Raw genomic sequence first — 16,923 nt, forward strand, 5'->3', positions numbered from 1 at the left:
CACTCATTCATTCATTCATTCTCACTGTGTCCTGGCGGGGCTGCTGGAGAGACATGAAACCATGTGCAGAGGCGACAGTCTCTGCCCCGATGTTCATTTCCAAGGATGAACTTAAAACCCTAGTTTCAATGTGAAGAACGTGCCATAAAATCCTCCAGCCTCCCTTGGGGAAGCCAGTCTCCATGGAAGTGGGGAGACTAACCACCCTGCGACAGCCATGCTTTGAGAGGCCTCAGGGGACGGGGTGCCACATGGAGCGGGGGAGAGAGAATGGGAGAGGGGGTGCGGGGAGCACCGAGGCACCCTCTGGAAGGGCCTGGCCATCACCTGGGAAGGCAGCTGACACCATGTGGACAAGAGACCCATTGCCCAGCAGAGCCCTTTCTTAAGTTTCTGATCCACAAAATCGTGAGCAAAATAAAATCATTGTTTCAATCTATGAAGTTTCGGGGTTTGTTTGTTGCCATAGTAACGAATAGCCAGGGCAGAATTTCAGGGCCTGGTCGTTTTCCCTGCACGAAGCCCTCTTTGGCTCCCCTAGTCCTCTGCTGTGGATCCTTCAAGACTCGGGAGGGCGAGCAGGCCGGCGGCCCACCTCCTCATTAGGGTGCCTTCCCCCACTTAGCTTTAAGAACCATGAAAAACCCCAGAAACCCTCCAGTGGAACATGGAAGTAGCTGATCGTCCTGTGCGCCTTGTGAGCAACTGCCCTGCCTCTGAGAATTCTCGGAGGAGCGTCTCTTTTCTCTCCCAAATTTTAGCTCGTCCGGGCAGATACGATGTGCAGGGGTGGTAGGTGGGTGCACAGCCTTGAGTGCCAGGGGGCTTGAGTTCTGTGGGACAGCAAGGTTCATCCTGGAGGGGCCTGCTTCGTGCTTGGCTTTTTTTCCTTCCCCTGTTCTTTTTAGGAAGTGACTTTCGAGTGTGCGTTTTTTCTGGGGAGTGATGAAAACCAAACTGCTTATGCAAGCAGCCACGCAGGACTCCTAGCCCAGGGCTTGCATTGCTGTTTTCTTCATGTCTCTGCGCCCCCCTCTCCCCAATAATTTCACGTGAAACCTTGTCCCCTTCTCAGTAGGGGGCTTTCTCTTTTGTTGACTTTAGAACAAATTCAGATTTCTGTCTCCAGATTTCGGGATCCCCAGCTCCAGCTTCCTTTGGAAACTTTGCTTAAATACCAGCATATTTGGAAGAACATCTAACCCTCCCACAACCTAATCATTCCTGAACCGGTGGATTGGAGCAGTCCTGAGGGCTGGGGAGAGGCAGCTGCGTTTCTGAAGTCAGGTGTATTTAACCCACATTTTTACATCTGGAGTGATCGGTGGTAAGACAGAGCAGGGTGAGCCCTGCCACCCTCTGGAGCTCGCTAGCTTAGTGACAGGCTCTAGGCATATTAAGAAGCCTTTGATGGGGGTGGGGGTAGAGTGTGCGCTTAGCATGCACAAGGTCCTGGGTTCAATCCCCAGTGCTCCATTTAAAAAAAAAAAAAAGAAAAGAGAAAGGCTTTGAGCCTCGGTTTTTTCATATGTAAAATGAGGCTCAGAGATAGTACCTGTGAAGCGCCAGGCAGCTCATGGAGCACATAACAGATCCAAGAGAAATAGCTATCACGATGAGGAGGATGATGGAGGTGGGGGGGTGGCGGGGGAAGGGAGGAGTTCAGGGGAACCTGACTTCTCCGACAGGGCTGGCCACTGGGTGAGCTTAGTGGGGGAAGACTCAAGCCAGCCACTCCCCAAGTGCCCTCCTCAGGGACACTTGAGAAACACCTTGACAAAAATGACCCCATGCACAGAACAGCGATGAGAAGACTCCATGATCTTTGGGCTCTCCTTTCATCTGAACCCAGATCTGATGCTTTGCAGAGAGGAAAGCTGAGAGCGTCAATTTCCCCTTATGTTCTAAAGCGGGGCTCCTCCAAGGTGCTATAAATACAAGAGTGTAATTATTCTTTTTCCAAGCCCTGTGTAAAATTGGAGTAATACTGATAGGTTTAAGTGAAAAAATAAATCAAATGTGGAGAATCCAGACCTGACCTGGGGGAAAGCACGTGGGCTGAGAGTCACAGGTCTGGGTTGGGGTCCAAAGCCCCTCCCTCACTCACTAGCCACGTGGTTTGGGAGAAGTTGCTTTCCCTTTCTGTACCTTGGCTTCCTCACCTGCAAAACGGGGATGATATTTGCTACTTGTGGGATGTAGTGGGGATAGGGGTCTGTATGCAGAATGCCTTAGCACAGTACCCAGCAAATTGTGGGAACCCCAATGGTGGGGTAAACCGTGGTCAGTCAGGGACTCCACCTCTGCTGTGTCATGGGAGGAAGAGTTGGGGAGGAAGCAATGGGCTTCCTTGCCCTTGCAGGGCGACGGAGCTGTTGTGCTGGTGGCGTCTACCGCAGGCTTAGTCTGAAAGAAGGGAGTGGCAGGGCTGCAGGGGAGACTCCAAGGGGAGACCAGAGGGAGCTGTGAGGACAGCCCCGATGGCCCCGGGGCTGGTGCTTCCAGCCCAGCTGTGTGGTGCTCATTCTCCCCTTTGTCTGGGTGACTCAGGCAGGGTTCTGGACAGAGTCCCTGTGATGGGGGAGAAGCCCAGGGTGGCCTTCCTCCCCGGCTGCCCTTCCCCATCAACCAAACATTCAGCATTTTAAATGGACTCAAAGCCCACTTGCTCACAGCCATCCCCCCGGCCCTGGACGTCCAGAGCCCTCTCAGACAATAACGCCATTCAAGGGGAAGTCAATTATTTAAAACCTTTATTAATGCTTGGAAAAAGAGAATGCCATGTGACAACGTACAGGTCTTTCTGGCTAAATTCATAACAGAAACAGATATTCTGACTTAGCAAGCTCACGTGGTGCCAGCTCTGAGATCACACGAGGGTTGTTCTTCCTTAGGAAATGGGCTCGGGACACATTGTTTTCCATGCTGGTGTAGCGAAGCCTTTCACTTGCTTGGTTCAAGTTTAAATTTCTCTCTCTCTCTGTCTGTCTGTGTGTCAAAGTGTGAGCACAGCTCTGGGCTGGCGTTTTCTATTTATTTAGTTTTGAGTGTCCGCATTTCATTCCACTCAGGCCTCTCATTTCAGAATAACAGGGCTATTTATTGATACAAAGGAGAGGTGTTTGGATCATCTTGTTAAGATGCAAAGCTCAAAATAAACATCGTATCTTTATTTGGAAATCCACATCCTTCCTCAAAGGAAGGCTCATGAGTAAATTTGGATGAAGCTATGAAGCCCAAGTTGAGGGTCTGTTTTTAAGGATGACTCTGCTTACTTTTTAGATGGTACAAATGCCTCTGTCAACGCTGAGAGGAATTCAGACTTTCCTCAGTTTTGAGCAGAAGAATCTTAGCAATAAATACTACTGGATGCTTCAAACCAAAGGAAGCAGAATGCAATGCTTTCTACCTGACTTGGGAGAAGAAACAAACCAGTGGCATGAGAAATATTACAACTGAGATCAGGGAAGAGGTTCAGATCAACAGAGTAAGCCATTTTACGCTTTGGGGGGAAAAAACACTGAGATCATAAATACAAATGACAAATATTTACAATAGAAGCAACAAATGGGACATCAGTAGGCAAACACGCAGAACATCCACAGTGAGGAAAGTATAAAAGTGATGCCTTGCGTCCCTCCAGCCCAGGAGCTGGTGAACAAGTGAGCAGCTGACCCAGCAACGCGAGAGAATGTTATTGCTTCAGCTTTTGAGTGATGGAAGGAAAACAGTCCACGTGCTGCATGGCTTGAGACAGCCGGGGCTTGCGTTCGGTTCCCATGGCAGAGCCAGACACACCGGTCCTCCTCCCACTGCAGGGAGAGCCGGGTTAAGGGCACCATCTCCTCTGCCTTCTGCAGCTCCAGCTCTTTCTAGGTGCTTCTCCCAGCCTTCCAGCCCCCTCCCCCAACACCCAAATGGTTCCTTTGCAACATGAAAGGATGGGGGGAAGGACGCTCCAGGACCATGTCCTGGCAGCAATGAGATGGGATTTGGGGTGTATAAACACTAGCTGTGCTTTGGGTGAGGGCATTCGGTGGAACAAATCATTTTCCAGCAGATAAATTTAGCTGCTTTATCTCTGGCCTCAGGCTGCTCTGAGGGAGCGCTAAGAGCTGATATAAATGGAGAATGCATACTTTTTTGCCCAGTCACTCGAACAGCAGTCAGCAAACTCAGCCCAAGAGCCAAATCCAGCTGGGCGCCTGTTAAATACAATTTTAAGTGAGTGGAGCCAAGCCTGTTCGTTACGTGTTGTCTGTGTAGGTCTGCTTTTATGCTACAAAGGCTGGGTTGAGTAGTTGCAACAGAAACCACACAGACCATCAAACTGAAAATAGCGTATTTGCTATCTGGCCCTTTATAGAAAAGGTTTGCTGATCCCTGCTCTGGAAGGACCTGGCCCAGAACATCCGTCCACTCCTTGCATACTGGGCTTCTATGTGAGTGCCGGCCGCAAGAAAGGAGAAGCCTTCGTTTGTGACCTGTTAGGAAGGAGATGAAAGCTCTCTCTCTCCGAGACTTTTTCGGTGGCCGCAGGATCTCCAAGACCTCCACTGCTGATGCTTCCTGCTCTAACCCTCTCCTTCCTCTCCTTGTATTTTTAGTTCTGCCTCTCCTCTCTGCCTTTCTTTTGTCCACTCCGACTCCTTTCCTCATTGCTAAATTCTTCAACTCAGATCTGGGAAGTCTTGTCCCTCAGCGATTTTCAGCAGGTCGCCTCCATGTATGTGAAAGGTCGGCATTCCCTGGCGAAAACGACTGAGCAGTCATTCTCTGTTCCCCTTTTCCATCCTCTAGCACGGGAAAGCCAGCTTTCTTACATGGCCTCACGGAACCCAGGGTCTGATGCTTTATCCATCTTGACTGAGGGTCAAGGTGAGATGATGAAACGTGAAGGGAAGTCTGTCAAACGCCCTCTTTGCCTGTGCGTTTGCCTCCAGGTGTGGGCTCTGCCCTAAGTGGCAACCAGCCCACGTCAGGCAGTCAGATGTACCGCTACGTCACTTTGGGTCCTTTTAAAATAGCACTTAAAAAAAAATTTAGCCCCCAAAGATGCGTTGTTTTTGTTTTGTTTTCCTTTGAGCTGGTTTTAATGACCCAGTTGCTTTGTTTGAAAGCTATTTATTTAGACGACAGATATGTAGATGGAACTGGATAAATAAAAAAGTGAAATTGAGACTTGAAGCAGTGGTTAAAATACAAACACACAGGGGCCACTCCCTCGGACAGGGTCCCCCAGACAGAACAATGGCTCAGAAATTACACTTTGAACCCTCGCCCTCCCCGTCCCAAGTCACTCCAAACCGCAAGGTCCCATGCAAGAAACTGGATTTCGGTTTGGCACCAAGTACCCACACGGCCCCCTGCCTCCTCTCCACCCTTCTCCCGATTCCCAGGGAGATGTTCACACCCACTCCTGCACTGGAATCCAGCTGCCCTCCGCCAAGGCAGCACCAGAAGCTGCGGGCGGGCCGGCACCAAGTGCCCGGTCCAGCCCCCGGGGAGCCTGCTGACCCCCGCCCCTCCCCGTCACCTCCCACAGCAGAGTGAACCGCAGGCCGCCGCCCAGAGGCTCCACGGATGGAAAGAAGGCAAAGTTGCAGGGAGGCCGGGAGCTCCCTCGCGTTAGGATGTGCAGGGGCGGGACCCGCCGGGCACAACCGAGCCCTCGCTGCTGCCCAGGGAGCCTCCGCCTCACCTGTTCGTGTCGCTAACATACACCTTCGTCAAGTCCGCAATCCCCATCAAATCCTGCGTGTGACATCCCCCCTCTTTAATGGCAAATGTTTTGGAATGTCCATAGAGAAGAAAATGGACGGTGGTGGAGGAAAGACTTCCCGGCCGGGCCTTTCATTTCACCTCCGGATGTCGGAATACTCAGACTGATCATCCTCCCACTCGCTGCTTCCAGAAGTTCCCTGGGCCCCGTGGCCCGCAGCTCTGCCCCGGGCGTGGGCGTGTGGATGGCTCCTGCTACCTCGCTCGCCCTTGGCACCTCGGCCTGTCTCTCGACTGCTGGGCTCCGAGAGGTGGTGACCCGCTTCCCCGTGGTGGGCCCTGGAAGGCTTGGCTCTGTCCCCCTGGAGCTGGCGCTCAGGAGGCACCGTGGGGGGCCTCTGGATGGCCGAGGTGCAGAAGCTCAAGATGGAGCACAGGCTGCCCCAGCTCTGCTCGCACTGAGCCTGGACGCTGTGGGTGATGGCCTCCTTCACCTCCTCGCCGCAGGTCAGCAGCAGGTTCGCCAGGTCCACGTAAGGTCTAGAAATTGAGAGACAGATACCGAGGATGGAGCACGTCCCGAGTGGGCTGCCGAGGGCAGTGCCCCTACCTGGGAAGAGACGTGGCCAGTGCTTGGCTTGGACTTGGTTTGGTGAAAGATCTTCCTGGAATTACTATGAAGCCTTTACCCTTATTCTGTGGAATACTGGTCTCAAGTGACCTTGGTCTGGCTGGCCATTATGTTCCAGGCTTCCAAGGAGAGAGCCCGCCACAGCGAAAGGGCCAGTGCCAATTCTCAGGTGCCCATGATGAATGCCTAGGAAGAACCTCTGGGGAGGCAGGGCAAGAAGGCCAGGTGGGGCAGCTGTGTGCATGAGAGGAGGGCAGGAGAGCTCCGGGCTGTTTAGGGAATGCCAGTTAGGAGGATTTTAGCCGGACAGGAAATGGGTCTTGGAGCCAGTAGAATAATACTTAGGCAAATGGTGAGGAGCCTTAAATGCTACACGGGGGAGTCTTTAAGGCAGGGATGCGAGGTTGGCTAGCTTTGCACTGGATGTCCTTCTCCCAGGGGAGCCTTTTTGAACTGAGGTTCCCAAGAAACCTTTCTTTCCATGTCTGTGTTTGCCCCTGGTTTGGGCTCGGGGTTGATGAAGGGCATTTTGGGAAGTTCCTGGGTGCATGTTCCTCTGTATCTGGAGGAGTCTGGAATAGGCAGTGAAGGGTAGGGGCACATGGATTCCCATGGAGCTCTTCCCTTTCTCGGTAGGAGAGGCTGGAGGAGACGGCTGGCCGCGGGGGGCCGACGTGCTTGGACCGAGAGCCAGCTGTCTGTGAAATAAGCATGCTCGGTTCCCAAGGGGAGAGAGCCTGTTACTCAGGCCATCCGAGCTGCCTGGGGTAGCTCTGTAGGACAAGTGCTGGAGGAGAAAGCCACATCGTGCAAGCCTTTCTCCTGGGGGTGGGAGGTGTGTGCAGTGTGCCTGCTTCTGACCATGCACTTCGAAGCCCCGGGTCACCCCCGTGGGCAGGGAACTCACTCTGGAAGGTGAGATCATTTATAAGAAAGACTTTATCTCTCTGTGAGCCTGGACCACCTGGGTGGCTGCATTATCGCCCATTTAATCTTTTCTCTGCAAGTTGGCAGTTGTTGCCAAGCAGGAGGAGCAGATTGTGTTGTAAGACTTGTGAAATAGTTTACTGCCATTTGTATGAATTAGTCCTCAAGTTGTAATTGAGTGAACTGCCCTCATTTCACAGATATAAAAATGGAGACAAGGCGGGGGTGGCAGGGAGAAAGCGGCTTTGGGAAGCTTCTGGGCCGGGAAGGCCTGGGGCTGGGCTGCGAGCAGAGGGGAGGAATGTTCTGGCTGATAGAGATCAGGCTGCCTTTTAAGGCCTACTTGATGCCTTCAGAGTCAGAGAGACTGGGCATGGCTGATGGGCAGGGCGCTTCCACCCTCTGAGGTTGGCCCCTAACAGTGACGAGGACAGTGACAACCTGAGGCTTGAGCTGAGAGAGGAGGGAACGGGCCACACAAGGGAAACGCTCAGGGCCTGTCTGTTTCCTTCTTTTGAAAATTAGCAACCGACTGCCTCGGGGAGTTCAAGTTCACTTGGTATATCTGTTCCAGCAGCATCAGGATGTTAGCACCTGATTGTACCTGCCACCTGCTGGGGCCGGATAAGCAAACTGCAATTGCAGAGACTGAGCATCTCTCTTTTTGGGACACTAAACCCGATGTTCCTTCTTCAAGTTTCCCCCCAGAGGCAGGAGGGGAGGGCCCTCTCGGGAATGCACGGACGGACAGCCTCTTGGCCTCCTTCGCCAGGGCGTCCTGCCCGCCAGATGAGCTCTCAGAACCCCAAGGCGGATCCCAGAAGGCTGGACCAGCCCACGCTCTCTTCTGCCCTTGGCGCTCTTTGCCGAGGAGAGAGCTGTGACCCGTGGGGAGGGGTGTGTGTTAATCTGAGCCGTGTTCCGAGCTGGCATGGTGCCTTCCGAGGCTGCAAGCTCAGCCCGTGTCTAATGACAAAGCCCAGCTCTCTCCACTGGGCGTCAGCAAGGCTAAAGGGTTTTTAAAAATACTTGGAGGGGGACGTGCCTGGAGGCTGCCAGCACCCAGTGACAGGGCGTGTGGTGGCCAAGCGGTTGACAGGGAGAAAGCGGGCGGGAAGGGGTGAGGGAAGCAGAGGACAGCCAAGCTAGAAGGAAGTCACTTTCACTGAACGAGAGTGTTCTGGGGGTGGGTGAGGAGCAGGGTCAAGGGATGGGGGTGATGTGGATTCTGGGGTGACTGACTTCCTTCTGTCTAGAGTGAAGTGCAAATTCAGTTTTCATTTTCTTAGCTGTGGCTGATGCCACACATTCATAGAAGGTCTTCTTGATATCTGGGGGTGGATGGGGTCTTTTGTGCCCAAATCAGTTTAAAATAGTTAAAACCCCAAGAAACTCAGTCAGTTCAGCTTGAAGCATTAGTTGATACACTGTGTAGTTGTGGCTTCAGAAAGGAAGGTAGTGGGGAGGTAGAGGGGCTGGCTGGGCAGAAGGCGAGGGGACTTGCACGCAGCCACACTGAGTGTTTAAGAAAGAGGCCCAGGTTTCCTTCTGGGGTGGACCACCTGCATTTCCAGGGCAGGCTGCTGTGGGGGCTGTGTGTTGGCTGTAAATGATATGAGGTGGCCTTTAGAAGTAAGGGGCTCATGGCCTCACAGACCTTGCTTCCATGGAGGAGGCACCAGAAAGTCACAGGCCTTACCTCTTAGATTCAAGGGGGGGGTGTGTGGCAGAAAATGTCAAGACCTTTAGTTTTCCCAAAGAAGATTTTCTCCAAAAATGCAAAGTCTTCTGGGCTCCAGGAATGCTATTATAGACTTAAAAACAAGTGCCCCATCATCCATTCTTGAGGCCAACAAACTCTCTCTAATGGGTGACAGTGGACTGAGGACAAAGGAGCTTCATGAGTTTCTCAGCAACAGGGTGGCTGCCTTTTCCCAGGGCACCTTGAAGGAGGGAAATGTCACAGTGCTCTGCTTGTGTAATGGGGGTATTTTTGCGAAAAGGGGAAAATCCTGCCACACTTGGAGAACAATGAACCCTTTGCAGGTCTAGTGGGGGAGAACGCAGGCCTGCAGCAAAGAGGTTGGAGATCTGTTTCTGACAACGGGCTTCAGAATCACCAATTCTCAAGTTGGAAACAAACCTCAGAGCAAGATCTTCAACCTCTAGCTTCACTTTCTCCCTCTGTTAAGTGGGGACAGTGTTCTCTGTCTTGTGGCACTGCTGGGAGAGGCAAATGCGCTACTGGAGTGAAGTCCCTGGCCAAGGGCCTGGCCCACCCAGAAAACTGTAGTCATGTTATTGCTATTGTCATGGATTCTATTGTTACTTTGTTTCTTTACGAGTATTTGGAGGCAGAGAAAATATTTTATCAGGCATTCATCTAACTCAAAGAAAAGGCAACATTAGTTTGCTCTTGGCAAGAGCTGCCTGCGGAGTAAATCTTGTAACTCTTAACCCTGCACCCGGGGTGTGTTGCAAGATGCCCAGCCTCATAACCAAGTGGAAAGTGACAGGTGATGGTGGTTGTCCTCTGTGGTCTAAGCGGTGGGTGGGGTGGGGAGTGGCCTGTTTAGTGACATAGCTGGGGGAAGCCGTGGCACAAACTAAGGGGCAAAAGTTCATAAAATTGTACTGATTTGGCCCAGTGAGTCACTGGTGTAAGGACTAACAGTGCTATGACTTCTACTGGGCTGCTTAGCTCAGAGCTTGCTTTCTGCTCTAAGTCTCCAAGGAAGGGCCATTGCAGCCTTCAGGAGCTATTGTGTTAGGAGCAACTGTGTACCCACGTGCTTTATTTACTATTCCGCAGAATTTAAGATCCTATAGATAGGGTGTTTTTTAAGGAATGAGATGGCCTGGGTTTATCACTGAATTGCAAGTCCTCCAGTAAGTACGTTCCTATTTCCTTACTTTTGGCATAAAGGTGTTTAGCTGATCAAAGTTTTGACATTTGTTTTGCATTTTCTCTGGGAGGGTGTTCACATTAGAGAAGGTAAATTGGACCTTCTAAGGGAAAGGAGAGCTTATGGAGGCAAGATAAAAGCTCCTGGCATTTAAGAGTATGGGTTCTGGAGCCAGACTGTCCGACACCTCGTCTGGGCCTTTGCCTTTCAATGTCTTTGTGACCTTTACCACACTGAACCTCAGTTTTCTCATCTGTAAAATGGAGATGAGATTGGTACCTAGCTCACAGCGCTGTTGTGAGGATCAAGTGAAATATTCCTAGGAAGCCATTAGTACAACCCCTGGCACTGTGTACACATGCAATGTACATTATTAGCTCTCGGGCATCTGCAGGGGCACCTACATGGCTCCTTGGAACACTCAGAGAACTGTTGGGATCTTGGCCCAGGGAAAGATCCTACACATACCGTGCTCAGTGAAAAGATTTCCTGTTGCTATTGCTTATGATTTTGAAACCAATTTCAGAAATTTCTTTTGCTTTTCCTGAAGGCCAGCAGGAAAGGGACTCCCAGGGGAGTCAGTGCAGCTTTCCCCATTTGACTGGAGAGTTCAGTTGCTGAAAAGCAGCTGCTCAAACCGAGGAAGACTTTCCTCCAGCCCCAGCAGGCAGCCCCCTTCCTCTATCCAAGCTGCACCATCACCCCGCTCCCCCTCATCTGCCCCCTCCCCGCGGGGCAGCACTCACTCGTGCAGCAGTAAGTCCTTGAAGTGAATCATCTCCACCATCACCTGCGTGTTCTCCTGGGCGGCAGAGCACAGGTCGTGTTTGAGGTAGCACTCCCGCTGTAGCTGGAACACCATCTCCTTGATGGCTGGACACTTCCGGCTTATGCAGCTGAATCTGTGCCGCAGAGCGTGAGCCTTACACTTCAAGGCATCTTTGATGAATGACTTGCCCTGAGAGCAGAGGGCACAGGGGAGGGAGAGAGGGGCAGAAGAGACCAGTCCTTGTTACACGCTTCGACATTCTTACCCTTGTTGGGCTTACGTGGGATTTTTCTGACAACCAAACCCCAAGGCCCCGCTGCACACTGACATCCGTGCAGGAGACAGGCTGAGGCTACAGCAGGAGGTCTGTCCAGAGTGACGGGATACCTCCTCATTCAGTCAAAAAGGATGTTACTCGGGAGACTAAAGAATCTGCCCCCTTCCTCCCAAGCTGCTCTGAGTCTCCCTGGTCCTGGGGCTCCCATGGCCCTCTGTCCTCAAGGCAGCCCAGTTGGTGGTTTGGTGGCAATGTTTCTGGGACACAAAGGGCGATTTGGCCAGGCATAAATCCAGAACTCATTGGTGACTCCCAGCAAGAGTTTCTCCCAAGTAGAAGGTGACTGCTTGTCCACATCTCACACCTTTGCTTGTTCCTTCTAGTCCCCGAGTGCCGTCAGGCGCGGGGGCTGGCCGTGCCTCCCCTTTCTGCCTCAGTGCCTCCCGCCGCCCCCAACCCAGACTCTCCTCTCCTCCTAGCCTTTAAGGAGGAGCATTCTTTTCCTTTTTGAAAGCAATTCGACTCCTTTAAACTGTTAGGATTATTGCCTCTAAAAGGCCCGCCTGGCACACTGCCTGGCAGCATCTGGAGCCTGAACTGCCCAACTGACAGCCCCTCCCCCACGCTCCCTGCCTCTGAGTGGCTCAGGCAGCCAGGCATACATCTGGCCTACAGTTCTCTTTCCTGGCAACCCCATTAGATTGTTCTTATCCTAGAAAGGAGACAGCTGTTGGGGGTGTGGAGGCGAGCTTGGGCCGTTAGCTCCCTTATCAACCTCTCCGGGCAGAGAGGCATTGTGGGGGACCTACCCAGGGATCCCTGCACCCCCTTTCTACAGAAACAGGCTGTTGTTGGAGAGGTCACTCCTCCGTTTTCAGACCGGCCCGGAAGTAACGGAGTTGAGAAAGTAACACGGGTTTAGGTTGGAAGTGGGAAGCCAGCCAGCACATTTATTTCAGTTCTCTCCTTTAGAGGCAGTTGCAATGTCCACGGATAGTGTCTGATCACTGAGAAACCACCTCCCCCGTGGTCCCCTTTCCCCTGACTCTCTGGTGGGAGCCAAATGGGATGGGGGGCAGGGTGTGCCAGTTTATTAAGCACTTCTGGGCTGAGAACTGATTTGAAAGCGATGCTTCTAACTTGCAAACGTACTCCTGTTGGTCGAGGTAAGAAGGAAGATGAATTTATGCGAGAGCTGCAGCCAATCTGTGCTTGGTTTTCTTCCCTGACATCCTGTGGGATTGTCCTGAAATACACATTTTCCTCCGGATTTCCTATTACGTTTCCCAATACCAGTTCATCCAGAAGGGATGCTTTCTTAGGGAGCCTCAAGGAGTTCAAACGTTCTACACCTCTTTCCTTCCCCGGCTTCTGTTTCCCCTCCTGCCACCCGACATCCTCTGTAGGGGAGGCTGCCAGCCCTGCCATATCCCTTTCTGGTTCCCAGGCACTGCTTTGTCAGGCTCCCTCCAGGATGTCAGTAGATGTCACTGGTGACGTTGATAAATCATACCTAAACTGTTGGCTTCGTCTAGATACTGTCATGGCTCTTCAATGAAATGGGAGAGGAAGTTTCTGACAACAACAGGGCACGCCCTAGTGCACATATGGGCTGGGGAGGATGCAAAGGAGGTGAGCCCAACGCCCCACACCATCTGAAGTGGGTTTGGATTGTTGGCACTGGAGCCCTACGGTTGCTTGTTGGGTTCTCTTCCTGCCCACGTAGCAACCGGGCTTTACCTTGGGGACTCTGGGACAACCAAAGAGGGTCAGGCCCTGACTGTGTTTGTTATCCAGAGCAGGACTCACTCAGGGTTTGGACTTTTCCAGTTGGGAGAAGGGATCTGGTACTCAGGAGGAAGAAAAGTCTGCTACCCTGGAGGCCCTGAATTACCCATCTTGCCTGCACACACGCCTGTAGGAGATGATGGATTTCTACAAATTTTGTGTCTCTTTTATTCTTGCCTGTCAGGTGAAAATAGCTTTTGGCATATATAATTGGAGTCCCTGCCCTTCCCCCCTCGACCTATCATTCCCTAAAGTGATGGGCTTTGCAGACTCGGGTCGGGGTAGCCAGGCATAGTGTGTCCCTTAGAAGATGTTTATTATTTATTATGACTTTTGTCTTCTCTGCTAAGAATCCTCAGATAATTGCTCAACTTGGTCTCCATTCCACTCCACCCATGTAGACGCAGAGTAGATGCAGAGTGGAGAAGGATTTAGCCTACATGATAGCTCCAGAAAGCTGAACGCCAGAAGTGGAGTGGGGGAGACATTGGCATCTTGCCGTACACATAGTATGTCTCTTGCAAGTGCTAAATAACACCCTGAAGATCAGCTAAGAAAATCTGTTAACCAGCCTCTCCAGTGACCATTTCAATCATGCAACACTAACCACAAATATTCCTCATGCTCAATATGGTTTTTACCTGGGCATCAAATTTTCCAGCGTTGTGCAGAAACGTCATGCAAATCCCATGTAAGCCCCGAATCTCACAAGAGTTGTTCTCGAAACATTCAAACACGCCACACCCCACATCGCCAGCGTTCACCAGACAGTGCTGGATTTCCGCTAAAATGAGAATCACATACAATTATATACAAAATTCTCAGCCATGCTGGGGAATAAATACAAAGAGGCGGGTTGAAATAAAAGTAACGACTGAAAGCAAATTTAAGGGGAAAAAAGTTAGAAATAACTGTTTCAGGATCTACAAAAACCGAGGAAAGAAAATTTCGTCACTTAATCTACTTATGAAAATACCAGTATTTGGAAATACTTGTAAAAAATTAGCCAAACCTACAATTACAAAAGTCACAATCAGAAGTTAAGTTGGAGCACTCCCGTTTTTCATCCTTCCCATCTTATTGAAGCATTTGTGGGAACACTTGGTTGCAGAGCATAAGCCATTTCAGCCTCGTACACCCACAGACAAAAATGAGATCTCAACCGATGAGCGAGCTCTCTGGCTTTGCAGTTTATCAATGAAACACCCTTCTCTACTTGGATGAAGCCTGCTGCTAAGTCACGGCCATTTCCTTCCTGACTCCCAAATGAGAGGGTCCAAAAAGCAGTTTCAGTTCAGCTTTATGATTCAACACCTAAAATCAAAACAAAATTCCTATTAAGGCAGCGCCTCCAATCCATCCTCATTAAAAATACCAGGCTAGGGAAGCTGCGGCTTGCAAGCAGGCTCAGGAATCGAGTCAGATGGGGGCTAGAAACGCAACCTTCGCAGTTAGAGGCTCCTTTTAAACAGAGATCCGGTGTGAGATGTCACTTAATCCCCTAGAATTCCCGCGACCCGGGAGTCTGCTGCCCTCCTTCGCAGAATGTGGCCCTAATTCGTCTCTCTGAAAGGACAGGCTGAGAGGGAGTTAACTGTCAGGCTGCCGCGTGCAAAGCCTCTCTGCCTTCCCTCCCCCTACTCAATTCCCTGATTTAAACCAACCACAAAATTACATCAGAAAAGTATATTTTGGAAGAAGGGCGGGGTCGGAGGAGATAATCCGCATTCAGATTAAATCTACCGAGAGAATGAGGGGCGTGTATTTTGTTGAGGGTCACCAACTCCCGAGAATCACGTTCAATTCTCAGGGAAAGCTGGGAGGCGGGGAGGGTGGGTGAGGGTCCTAGGATGAGCGGGGCGCGGGCCCGGGGTGCCGGCACCCGCCTGCGGAGGTGGGGGACTCCCGGATGATCCCACGCGCGGCCCCGGCGCGTCGGCCAGGAGCGCGCAGGGCCGCGGTCCAGTCGCTCCGGGCGTCTCTAATGGACACGCATGCATTCCTGCTCGTGCGGTGAGCGCACGCACGCCGCCGCCGGCTTCGCAGGCCCCCTAAATAAAGGGAGGGCCGCGAAGAGCGAAGGAGCTGTAGGCAGATTTTCTTCCTTTCCCGGGAGCTGGGAAAAGGGCCAGCCCCGTGCCTTGCACGCTTGGCTGTGCTCGGCAGTTTGTGGGTGAGCGGAGAGCCAGTCGAGCGGCAGCGGGGCACGGTTCGAGCCGTGTCACCATTTCTTCGCTTGCTGACCTGCCCTGGAGCGGGAGACGGCGGCAACACCGCAGAGGTAGGCTTTGCGCCATCCGCCCCTCCTTCGGAAAGGAATGCCCCCGGAGGGGAAAGTTCGCAATGCAATTTGTCTCGCCTACAAAGTTCTCGGATGTCGGGCATCTTTTGAGGAGGGGGATAAGCGGTCCTGCTGCGGCCCGCCGGCTGGGAAGAGAAGTTCTCCGGGTTCAAGGAGCAGCCCGGCTCTGGGGACCGTCTGTGCCCCTCCCCCCGCAAGCGAGTTGGGATGCAGCAGGGAGCTTTGAACCGGACCGGGGACTCTGGAGCCAGCCCTGGCAGCGTCAGGCGCTGCTTCATTTACCCTCGACCCCGGGGAGGACAGCAACAAGTCCTGCCCCAGCCATTTCATCACCCTGCCAGCACGTGCGGATTCCCGGCGCGCGGAGCCCGGCGCGGACTCGCTTCGCCTCGCGCTTTCCTTTGCACGTCCCGCGCCACCCCAAGAGTTTGCGCGGCCCAGAGTGGGCGCCCAGTTCCGGGCGAAGAGCTCGGGGCGTGCTGCGTGGGTGCCCGGCGTCTTCTCCCAGCAGCTCCCCGCCGCGAGGGCGCAGGCACTTACCTGTGTTCTGCAAGGACAGACGGCCTTTCTGCTGAGAGCCCCTGTCTTGGGGACCTTCGGGCGGGTTGGTGGCGTCGGTCCCTCGCGCCAGGTCGAAGGTGGCCAACACCAAAGCCAGGGTCACGAAGTGCCCCAGCCGCTCGACACACATGGTTCTTGGTGTAAACCTCCCGCCCGGAGACCTGGATTCTTTGTGCTCCCTTCCTCCTCTTCCTCCTTCTTCGCCGCTTCCTCTCCTCCTCCCACTCTTCCTCCTCGCTCGCCTTTTCCCTCCTCGCGGCCGCGGCTCGGATAGAGGTTACCCAGCGCCCTCCCGTAGCTCTCCGGAGAGCATGTGACCAGGCCGTTAGCAGCGCCGCGAGTGCCCAGCAGTGGCAGGGATGGTGCCTCAAATATCCCTGGAAGCTCTGGTGTCACTTGAATGAAGGAGTCGAGCAGGTGTTGTCCCGGCGGCTGGACCAATCCGAGACCCCCGCCCGTTTGACAACACGGCCGGGAGGCGGGGCCTGCGCCCAACTACTACAGGAGGAAGCCGAGCGCCGCTGGGAGCGCCTGACAAAGTTGCCGACCTGGCGGCGGCCACGCGTTTGCGTGCGTGTGTGAGTGTGTGAGAGCGCGGCCGCAGATGCGTGCGCGTGTGCGGGTGCTCCAGGGCAATGGCCGAACGGACTTAAAAAAGTAACAGCGAATCCCAGCTCCGGTTGCAGCTAAAGAAGGGCGAGAGGGGACGGTCTGCGCTGGGACAGCGTTCCCCCCACCCCACCAAGCTCCTGGCTCGCATCACACCCGCATCGGGCTGGGAAAGTTTCCTCTTTCTGCCTTTTGGAATTCAATTCAGATCCTCAGCCCCAAGGCCTTGACAGATTGGAGAAGTTTCCTGGACACAGTGATAGTCGGGGCATACTGGGCACATATGGGAATCCCTGGCGTTATGACTCTTTGCGCTAAAAAAAAATCTCTCAAACTATTTAAGATAAGAGTAGAAGCATTAGATACAGGACTTGGCCTGAGCGACTGCCCCATCTTCCTCTTCGCCCCGCTTTGATGGGCCCTGCAACACCT

At 52.8% G+C, this 16,923-nt stretch overlaps 1 protein-coding gene across 1 annotated transcript; it reads right to left on the minus strand.

Moving 5' to 3' along the window:
- Positions 1-5,108: 5,108 nt before the first annotated feature.
- STC2 (stanniocalcin 2) lies at positions 5,109-16,367 on the minus strand. The gene is made up of 4 exons (XM_010980417.3): positions 15,862-16,367; positions 13,661-13,803; positions 10,932-11,143; positions 5,109-6,261 (listed from the first exon to the last, which is right to left on the minus strand). The coding sequence occupies exons 1-4, from the start codon at positions 16,010-16,012 to the stop codon at positions 5,859-5,861; spliced, it is 909 nt and encodes a 302-aa protein (XP_010978719.1). The 5' UTR covers positions 16,013-16,367; the 3' UTR covers positions 5,109-5,858.
- Positions 16,368-16,923: the final 556 nt, after the last annotated feature.

Source organism: Camelus dromedarius, chromosome 27 (genome assembly GCF_036321535.1).
Source record: "Camelus dromedarius isolate mCamDro1 chromosome 27, mCamDro1.pat, whole genome shotgun sequence".
Lineage (NCBI taxonomy): Eukaryota > Metazoa > Chordata > Mammalia > Artiodactyla > Camelidae > Camelus > Camelus dromedarius.